The sequence below is a fragment of the Bos indicus genome, chromosome 4 (assembly GCF_029378745.1).
Source record: "Bos indicus isolate NIAB-ARS_2022 breed Sahiwal x Tharparkar chromosome 4, NIAB-ARS_B.indTharparkar_mat_pri_1.0, whole genome shotgun sequence".
NCBI classification, from domain to species: Eukaryota; Metazoa; Chordata; class Mammalia; order Artiodactyla; family Bovidae; genus Bos; species Bos indicus.
In genome coordinates, this window is record NC_091763.1 from 103,961,163 (window position 1) to 103,972,157 (window position 10,995).

At 46.7% G+C, this 10,995-nt stretch overlaps 1 protein-coding gene and 1 pseudogene across 2 annotated transcripts in view; both read right to left on the minus strand.

Annotated features, from left to right (window-relative positions):
• LOC139182770 (large ribosomal subunit protein uL16-like) overlaps positions 1–3,941 on the minus strand; it is a 30,043-nt pseudogene extending 26,102 nt beyond the window's left edge.
• KDM7A (lysine demethylase 7A) overlaps positions 1–9,766 on the minus strand; it is a 72,727-nt gene extending 62,961 nt beyond the window's left edge. Inside the window, exon 1 of one of the 2 annotated variants that reach the window (XM_070788238.1) lies at positions 9,468–9,766. In XM_070788238.1, the coding sequence (XP_070644339.1) occupies positions 9,468–9,661 (194 nt within the window). In that variant the 5' untranslated portion in view covers positions 9,662–9,766. Of the gene's footprint in view, positions 1–3,951; positions 9,352–9,467 lie in introns of those variants that run through there. The other variant, XM_070788239.1, reaches the window with a different exon arrangement.
• Positions 9,767–10,995: the final 1,229 nt, after the last annotated feature.

The window sequence follows — 10,995 nt, forward strand, 5'->3', positions numbered from 1 at the left end:
TGCTAAAATAGTCACAGATATAATGATATACCCCAAGTTGACTTAAAAATAACACCAAGTGCAAGGGAAATAAGGGCAGGGGTAAATGAAACAAGATTGGTCATGAATGAATTGTTAATCACTAAAGTGGAGTAGATGGACGTGGGTTTGAGTGAACTCTGGGAGTTGGTGATGGACAGGGAGGCCTGGCGTGCTGCAATTCATTGGGTCGCAAAGAGTCAGACACGACTGAGCGACTGAACTAAACTGAAAGTGGAGTGACGGTATCTGGGAGCCCATTATACTGTTCTGTTTATTTCTGTTTATGTCTGAAATTTCCTTAAAAAAAAAAAATTTAAAATCAAAACCAAGAACATCGTGGTGGCTAGCAACATCCAACTGAATGACAAACCAATGCACTGAAAGAATCTTAACATTCAACTGGTTTCCGTTAACCATGCTTGGGGCTCTCAGAATATATAAACAGATGATTCTTAAAAAAAAAAAAAAGGAAAAAGAAAATGGCCCCGAGTCCCATGAAAAACTGTTCAAATTCATCTGTAATTTTTAGAGATATGCAAATGAAACCATGAATACCATTTTTCACCTCTTAGATTGGCAAAGATTAAAAATATGACAACAGGTCTGGATGCCAAGAATGTGGAGAAAGTGGCACTCTCCTATACTGACAGTGGGAACAAGAACTAGCCCAAGCATTCAGGAGAGGACTCTGGTGAACCTGACAAAACCGTGCACTCATTGTTGACCAAGTAAAATTCTACTTCTAGGCTCTACCTGCGATCTAACCTGGAGATACACTTCCATTAAAACGAAAATATATACGCACACCGTTACTCATTACTGTAATCATAAAGACCACCTAGATGCCCACACAAGAAAATGGATAAACAGATCAGGGTGTATCCACACAGAGGAGTACCATACAGCTGCTAAAAGGAATAAAGAAGAGCTCCACAAAGTGACATGAGTGGTTTCCAGTATACACTGTCAAAGAAAAACAAAAAAAAAGCAGAGAGTATTTGTTGTATGATACACTTTGTGTAAAAAAAAAAAAAAAAAAGCAGATGTGAGAAAATACACATAGATCTGCTTGTTTTGTGAGAAAACAAACAAAAGACTTCACACGGAAAGAGACTGATTATTCATGGGGACAGGGAAGATGGGGGACAGGGAGGGGCAGGAGGAGTGAAGGGGGCATTGACATTTCTGAGTATACCTTTTCAAATAACTTCTGGCTTCTTAGAACCACAGTCATGTTTCACATTCTCAAAATACAAACCAACAATTAAAACCAACCAGGACAGAGGAGGAATCCAGAATGCAATATAACAGTAACAAATAAACCTAAGTGAAAGTCGCTCGGCTCAGCCATGTCGACTCCTTGCGACTGCATGGACTATACAGTCCATGGAATTCTCCAGGCCAGAAAACTGGAGTGGGTAGCCTTTCCCTTCTCCAGGGGATCTTCCCAACCCAAGGATCGAACCCAGGTCTCCCACGTTGCAGGCAGATTCTTCACCAGCTGAGCCACAAGGGAAGCGCAACAAATAAACCTAACCACGTTACAAATAAATAACACACTAAAGTAGAAGAAAAGAACTAAGGTAACTTTGGAAAACAGTCTTCTGCCTAGATATAAGGCTATAAAGCTAAAGACAAAAAAAAAACAAAACCACTAAACAGATACTAGAATCTACTTAGCAAACTGCATTTCTCAGAAGTATACAGGTTAGCAATTTGAGAACTATTTTATGTACTTTATGTATACACTAGGATTGAAGAAATAAGTAAATTATATATTGTAGATAATGAGAGCCGCATCTCTGTTAGTCAACAAAGTTATAAGTAAGGAAAGGGGAAGGTTAAAATGAACTCTGTGATGTTCAATGAGAATCAAAGGTATAAAATTTTAGAGTCTTAATACAGATAGACAGATGCAAACACAAATATGTGTGGGCATGTGTGTGACTGGAGTATTTCCTAGCTCTGTCCACTGAGAAGGCCTGGAAGTAATGAGTCCACCAAGTGCCAGACCTTGGTTTCTACCAACCATTCTCCAATACAAGGAACCAGGGCTCACACAAATACATACAAAAAGCAGAGAAGTTACCACTAACTCACACTGTAATTAGTATTAATATAAAAGTAAGTAAGCAATCACTACAACAATAAAACATAACTTCCAAAAAGAATTAGACACACTTGGTAGCAACTGCAACATCAGAACTGACCTACTGCTCAAAAGCTGTGCAAATTATTGTGGTGTTTCAACTGCTCAAACCAGCCAAAGCTCGCTTTATAATCAAATTCCCTTACACCTGTTCTATTCTTATTCTTGAGCTCCACCACATCAGATCATCAAATATAAAGGCACTCTTCCCCTTGGTGATCAGTAAACTCAATTTCATGCCTAAGAACACGAGATATGAGAGCAAACCAAGCAGAAATCTGCCCCCAAACTAACGGTTTAAAATTGTTTAAAGCTTGATGGAAGAACTATATGTTAGTGTCACTAAGCATTGTATGACTCCATTTCACAACATATTTTCGTTCAAAAAGCAACACTGAGCGTGTATGCATAATTACTATTGTAAGTGAAACATATGAAGAAAATACTCATATATTTTCTTCATATTTTCTTCTACAATAAACTGTCAAAACAAAAAAAAATGTAGAGAAATTCAATAAATAGACTTTTTGTCTCTTACAGGGAGATGATACATGTTCACGTAGTATGTTTTTAATACTAAAAGACTTGATCATTAAGCAGAAATGTATATAAAACCAATTTTAAAATTTCCAACCTTGACATTAAGAAAAATCAAAATACACTCCAATAAGAAGTCCATTATAAGAAGGATGAAACAGAATTAATTATAAAAATTTTCAAGTAACTGTTTTATTCCCAAGGCAGTTACGATTATTTTAAACCTATTTATGCCACAGAAATTAATTGCAATAAAGAAAAATAAGGAAGATGTTTACAGATATATTTCTATGGAATCATGTCACATCTGTTTACCTGTGCCACCACCCCAGCACACCCGCCACCCCAGGACAGAGGCAGAGTTCAGACCTAGCTCTATGACCTCCTAGCTCTGCAACCATGGGTAAGTTACTGACCTCTCAACCCTCAGACTCCTTATCTGTAAAATGGAGATAACGACAACACTTATCCAGCAAGGTTACAGTGAGAATTAGATGAGTTAGTTAACAAAGCTAACGCAGTTAGAACAGCGCCTAGCGCTGGTGATGCATTCAGTTCAAGTGTTTGAGTAAGTTCCCAGGACTCCACAGTGAGTAGCTGGGAAACTCCTTCCTATCCAACAGCATTATTCTTGGTAACATACTTCTATCCCCACAAACCAGGCTCTTCATTCATTCAAACTTCAGGAATAAAAATTAATATATGACCTGTGTAAATTACCAAAACCCACTCAAACATCCTAAATCATCTCTCACCTGGACTATCACGATGGCTTTCTTACTCGTCTGCCTGTCCCCTTTACCTCCCCTCTCTCCAGTCTTTTCTCCATGTAGCAGCCACAGTGAATCTTTTAAAGGTTAAGGCAAATGGTGTATTCCTCCACTCAAAATATTTGACTATTTGCTCCGAGTGAAATCCAACATTTTTCAGCATTCCAATGTCTTTCTCAAAGCCTTCCATAATCACACCATATGAATGCAGACTTATACTACTCCCAGTCCTTTTTCTAACTCAATTTTTCTTCACAGCACTAAACACTCTTTTGTCCTGTGTATTTATTCATCTGTCCCACCTCCCCACCACCCCTGTGCATGTGTGCCCCGTTGTATCTGATTCTCTGCACCCCCACAGACGGTAGCCCACCAGGTTCCTCTGTTCATGGGATTTCCCAGGCTAGAATATTGGAGCAGGTTGCCATTTCCATAGAATATGTTACAGGACACCAAGGACTTTGCTTTACTCACCACTATATTTCTAGCACCAAGAACAGCGCCAGGCATACTGCAAATTGGGCCAAAGCCAACAGCATACTTGATAAAACCCAAGAGGCAATCCCCTGTGTCAGGAACAAGAGATGAAATAAAATCACAAAATACTATGTGTTGGCTATGTATGCCCCAGAAAATAATTGTAATAAAGAAAAATAAGGAAGATGTTTACAGATATATTTCTATGGAACCATGTCACATCTGTTTACCTACACCACCACCCCAGCACACCCGCCACCCCAGGACAGAGGCAGAGTTCAGACCTCACTCTATGACATTCTAGCTCTGCAACCCTGGGGAAGTTACTGACCTCTCAACCCTCAGACTCCTCATCTGTAAAATGGAGATAATAACAACACTTATCCAGCAAGGTTACAGTGAGAATTAGATGCAAAGTGGCAAATTTTTTATTTTTTTATACTTTTCATTTTAATATTTGAAGTGTAATTAAGTTTTAAAAAATCTCCAACATGCATGCAGATCTGTGAACTTTTCCACCTGTATACACCCATGACCAAGATACAGAACAGTTCCTGCACCTCCGAAGCTCCCTTCCGCCTCCTCTCAGGAAACACGCCTGGAGAGGTAAGTACCAGTCTGACTTCTATCACCCAATTATGCCTGCACTTAAACTTCACAGAAGTAGAATCAAACCTGTCTTCCTTTGTTCAACTTTATATCCATGGGATCCACCCATCATTGCACACATCAGGAGTACAATCCTTCTTTAAGGCTAAGTAGCATTCAATTTTATGAGTATGCCACAATTTATACAATCAAGTATTGATGATATTTAAGCTGTTCCCATTTGGGGATAATAGGAGCAGCACTGCCATGAATGGTTTTCTGGGTTCATAGGTATGTCATTTGGTGGAAATATTACATTATCTGCAGAATGCAACATTTCTGTTTGAGGATTTTTTGCGGGAGGGGGTGGTAATGGTTAATAATAATAATACCTTAGTGAGAATCCAGGAAAAGTGGGCAGGGAGTAAGAGTATAAACTGAAATAACCTTTCTGGAAGACAATCTGGCAAAATAGGCACAAGAAGCCTAAAAATATCTATGCCCTGTGACTAATCATGCTACTTCAAGGAAATTTCTTATTGAATATTTACATGGTCCAGATCGTCTTCTAAGTGTTTTACATGTTAACTCATTTGACTTATTCTAAGGAAATGATTAGAAATGTTCACAATTGGTTTGTTTAGAAGACTGTCAACCATCCATCATTAAGAAATACAAGAGTCGTAAACAAAGTAAAAAACTAACAAGAGGGGATGATTTTGAAATGCACTGTACTTCCATGAAATTAACCTCTGCGCAGCCACTGAAAATGTTTTTCAAGAACATTAAAGATATAGGAAAAAGTAAACATCGATAAATGATAGGAAACAGTAGAATGCATAATAGAAATTCCCAGTTTTTTTTTTTCAAGTTTTATTTTTTAAAGTACATACCTATACCTTAAACGTTAAAATGAATATGTGACTAACAAGACTAGTAAATAAAGGTATTTACATTATAACGGGGAGAGAAAAGACATTATAAGACAACTGAATTAGGGCAATGATGCAATTCTGCATAAGCGAAAAGTGAAGTCATTCAGTCGTGTCCAACTCTTAGCGACCCCATGGACTGTAGCCTACCAGGTTCCTCCATCCATGGGATTTTCCAGGCAAGAGTACTGGAGTGGGTTGCCATTTCCTCAATTCTGCATAGGACGATATTAAAGCACTATGGAAAGACATCTAGCCTAGAGATTAGGGGGAAGGGCATTGTCAAGAAAGTTCTCCATTGTCTTACTTCCACTAAGGACTCAGAGAAAGAACTCCATCTCCAGGTTGGAAGGAACCTGCCCAGGAAAGTCCTGTTAATTCCTCAGCTCACCACCCCCAGGGTATCAATTATTGGTTGTACCCTGGACCCATATTCTTTTCCTCCCTGGACCCATATTCTTTTTCCCTCTTACTTACGGAAAATGCTTAGGTAGACTTGAGGAACAGGAATTCCTAAACACTAAGGATGCAATCAAAGTTCAAAAGCCCCAAACCTGGAGGAAGCTGGTTCAATCTGACCTCATGCCTGACTAAAAAGCCTCAAGGAAGGTCTTCCCAGTCAGGATAATTTAGGGCAAAACCTTTTTTGGATTTCCAGATGCCAGGAACTCCAGACAGAGTAAACCCAAATTTATACCAAAATTCACTGACTCCTTGAGATTAAAAAAATTTTTTCTACTTGAAAAAATAAAAGTATCAAGAAGTTTTCCAAGTAGAGAAAATCCTCTGTATCCATTCTCCTATGCTTTCTTTCTCTTCTGCAGACGGACCATCCCTAGAAACCAAAGGAAAGTTGAACATGGGGATTAAAGATAGGAGTTGGACTGTGAAAAAGGCTGAGCACCGAAGAATTGATGCTTTTGAACTGCGGTGTTGGAGAAGACTCTTGAGAGTCCCTTGGACTGCAAGGAGATCCAACCAGTCCATTCTGAAGGAGATCAGTCCTGGGATTTCTTTGGAAGGAATGATGCTAAAGCTGAAACTCCAGTACTTTGGCCACCTCATGCGAAGAGTTGACTCATTGGAAAAGACTCTGATGCTGGGAGGGATTGGGGGCAGGAGGAGAAGGGGACGACAGAGGATGAGATGGCTGGATGGCATCAATGAGTCGATGGACGTGAGTCTCAGTGAACTCCGGGGGTTGGTGATGGACAGGGAGGCCTTGAGTGCTGCCATTCATGGGGTTGCAAAGAGTCGGACACGACTGAGCGACTGATCTGATCTGAAGCTTAGCTGCTCAGTCGTGTTCCACTCTTGCAACCCCATGGACTGTAGCCCACGAGGTTCCTCTGTCCATGGGATTCTCCAGGCAAGACTACTGGAGTGGGTTGCCATTTCCTTCTCCAGGATTAAAGATACACCATGGTATTTTAGGGGCCAATTCTCACACAAGCAAATGACATCTGTTTAATAATACATAAGAACATTTTGCTGTGTTCAATAAACCATTCACTTGTGGTACAATAAACAGAGTAAATATTGATTACAAGAAAAACATATGGACCCCAAATTACCAATATTTCATTGAGTTAAACTTGTTAATGAGATACTGCTTTTGCACTGTAGGGCATTATGTATCACTAAATTTTCTAACTTTTGACATCTGAATCACATTAAGTTCTCAAGGATTGCTGGTCAAAAAAGCCCTGGGTTCAAAAAAAACATTTTTCAAAGTCATCTCCACAAATACAAAGTCACACAAATTCGTGTGACAAAGCAGCCCACACCCTTGCTCTCCCTCCTTCATACACGCCCTCTGTTTTCCCTTCAACCTTTTCTGTTTACAAATTTAACACTTAAATGTATTAACAAGAGTCCTCATAAACTACCTGCAGCTTTTCACGGTTATAGTGTTACTTAAGATAAATAAAATTCCAGTCTAAAATTTATTAACCTATCAAGCCTCTACATTGTACAACAGGATAAATTTCTTATGCAGCTAAAACAGTTCTTTGAAAAAATAAGTATTTGCATAATCACCAGGGATTCGGGATTTATTCTGCACGGAACCTGGATTTCTGGATCATCTCTATTCTGGTTGCGTACGATGGGAAAAGAGGATATAGAGAGAGAACTGGCAAGACTTGTATCTTCCTATTTCAGTTTTACGTACAACCAAAATATAGGAAAAGCATCGGTTCCAAGTAACGAAAAAGAACTTTAGAGAATTTGTTTTTAACTACAAGCGGCACGCTGTAATAACACTCCCAGCATATACCAGACTGTGAAAAGAGGATCTGCTATACAAAGCGAGGACCCTGTCTTACTTTTACCTTGACAATTTGTTGGTTTTACTCTCCTTCTATTGTTGCTGTCAGAATTAGGCAACCTGAAAACGGATCAAGTAAAACTAGCTGTACTTGAAAATTAAGTAAAACTAACCGTACCTAGCGCTCAACACTGACAGGAACGCTGTAAGTGAACTGGTTTTCTCTCCCAGGGCCAGTAGAGGGAGACTAAGACATCTGGCCTGGTCGTGTAGTGTTTCTGCAAAATTGGGGAGGGGGGGTAGTGGAGGCTGTATTTAAATGTCCTGCTGTCAATCAAAGGACACTTCCTACAATCACAGTCACCATATCTGCTATTACCCGCGAGCGTACTCTCGCCCAGAAACACCCCGAAACGGGGCTCGGGAAACCTGCTTCACCTAAAAGTGACCGCAGGCCTTGCCACAACACCCAAATAAGGACTTGGGGAGCCCAACCTCAACTAGTTTCTTTGTTTAAATGCCTGCGAATCCCTCCCACGCCGGAGTCAAGAGGCTGTGGCGCCGCCCTTTATTAGCCTCACACTTTGATTACAAAACACACGAGTCGGCGGCTCGGCGGCGGGGGCGGCCCGAGCTCTCACAAACGTCAAACCTGAGACACAGGCGGCGGCCGAGGCAGAGGGCGACGTTCGCCGCCCCCGCCACCCGCCCCGAAGTCCCCACCGGCCGGGCAAAGTTCGCCCGCCCCAGGCCCCCCGGGCGCTGGCCCCTCGGTCGCCGGCCCCCGGTCGCCGTCCCCTCGGGCGATTGGGGACATTTCACTCTTTGTAACAAAGTTTGAGCCGCGGCGCGGGGGCGGCCGCGGGGGGTTGGGGGTGCGAGGCTGTCCCTTCGGGCCCCGCTGCCCACTCCATCCGCTCCACCCCCGCCGGGACGGGCTGAGCCGCTCCGGCGGCTGGGGGCCGAGACCCGAGCCGCCCCGCCGTTCCGCCCGGGACCCCCGACCCGAACTTCCGACTGGCATCTCTCTCGAGTCCCCGCAAGTGCCTCCTCATCTGTTGCTCTGTTTACTCCGCTGGAGCCCCGCCGGGCCGGCGCTGCCGAAGCCCCCGTCCCAGCGCCCCACGGCCGAGGAAGTTTGATAAAAAGCCCGGGGAAGGGGGCGCGACCGCGACCCGAGGGCGGGCGGGCGGCGGAGGCTAGGAGGGCAATTTCTGGAGACCCCCGGGCCGGGGCCGGCCGCTCGCCGCCCGGAAGGAAAGAGCGGCGGCCGGTCGGGCAGGGCGGCCGGCCGGGTGGCGACTCCGGGCCGGGAGTCCCGGCCGGGCGGGGCGTCGGCCGGGCTGCGGGCGCGGCGGGCCGGGCCGGGCCGGCGCTCCGCCCGCCGCCTCCGCTGGCGCCTGCCCCGGCCGCGTCCCCTCGCCCCGGTACCCCCCCTGCCAACTTCTCAGCCGGTCCCCTTTGTTCCCGTTTGTTGTGGCGACTCTTCGGCCGGCCGGGCGATCCCACCAGCCCCATCTAAGCCCGCCGGGCGCCCGGCGAGCCCGGGGCCCCGCGCGCCCCGCTGCCCGGGCCGGGGGGCTCGGCACCCGGGCCCCTCGGCGCTCGGTGCGGTGCGGCGGCCGGGCGGCCGGCGGCGCGAGCGGCCGGCGCGGCGACGGCGGCGGTTGGCCGGTGGCCGGCGGCGGCGGCGGCGGCGGCGGGGCTGGAGGGGGTTTATTTACCTGCCGTGGAACCAGTCCTTGCAGATATCGCACTCGATCATGAAGCGGTTCACGTCGTACGGCTGCCGGCACACACAGTACACCGGCGGGGGCGGCGGGGCTGCCGAGGCCCGGCCCGGAGCCGCCACCGACACGGCTGCCGCGGCGGCTCCAGCTGCTGCTCCCGCGGCCACCGCCGCCGCCGCTCCGGCCATCTTTAAAACACACACACACACACACACGCTCGCTCGCTGCTCCGCTTGCAGACTGGAGCGAGCGCAGCCGCCAGCCAGCGCCGCCTCCTGCAGCAGCCGGAGCAGCAGCCGCGGCGGCGGCGGCGGCGGCGGCGTCTCAGTGCGCGCGCGCGCGAGGCCGCAGCCGGGCCCGGAGGGGGCGGGCGGCGGGCGGCGGGCGGCGGCGCGCGCACGCCGCGACCGAGCCCGGCTCCTTCCGGCGCTCCGCGCGGGGCCGCGCGTGTCGCGCACGTCGTTCTGCCGCCCGGCGCGCGTGCCCGCTCCGCTCGCGTCGGCCGGGCGGAGGGAGACTCGCTGAAGGGCACGCGGGGCGGGGGAGGCGGAGGGAAGCAGAGGCTCCCTGAGGACACGCGCGGCGGCGCGGGGCGCGCGGCCCCGGGAGGAGGGCGGCGGGTGCGTGCGAACGGCCGGCTCCGGCATTTCTGAGTGACCGCGGAGGCCAGGGAAGTTCCTGCGCAGTGGAAAGCGGCGCGCTATGTCTGTGCCATAGACCCTGGACCCGAGGAAATTAAAGCCCCTCCGGGGCCACCTCCAGACGTCGGGAGTATCTTAAATCAATTAACCGCGGGTCCGAGCCGAGGGTTAACAGCACAATGGTCTGCTTAAGTCCTGCCGAGGGGCAGGAGTGTGCTGGGGAGTCATTCAAACTTCCAAAAACGTCCCACCCGAATTCCCACCGACCAGCCAGGAATGTAGTGTTGATGGAGCCACTGGTAGGTGAAGGAGGTTGTTCCCAAGAGGAATTCATCTAATATCTGGGAGCCCAGAGGAACCAGTCTTGAAATGTGGTGGGTGGAGAGAGGACCGGAGAGGAAGCTGACGTGCTTATAAACAACACGACTTAGATGCGAATACTTAGATGAGTTCCAAGTTTGGAAAACAGGAATAAAGTTCTAAGTGACAGTGACACGTCGCAAAGGGACTATTAGAAAAACGGTAATACGAGACTTGGCAGATAATAGGCCACTAATAAATATTTTTGAATGAAAGATTAGATTGATAATAAAAACAGCTAACATCCAATAGAAATGGATTGCCTTGGTATCATAATTAGGCGAGTTGGAAGGGATGTTAAGAATTATGGAATATTGTAATTTAACTATCGTGTCCGACTCTTTGCGATACCATGGACTGTAGCCTATCAGGCTTCTCCATCCATGGGATTTTCCAGGCAAGAGTACTGGAGTGGGTTGCCATTTCCTTCTCCAGCGGATCTTCCTAACCCAGGGATCAAACCTGGGTCTCCGGCATTACAGGCAGACGCTTTACCCTCTGAACCACCAGGGAAGCCCATT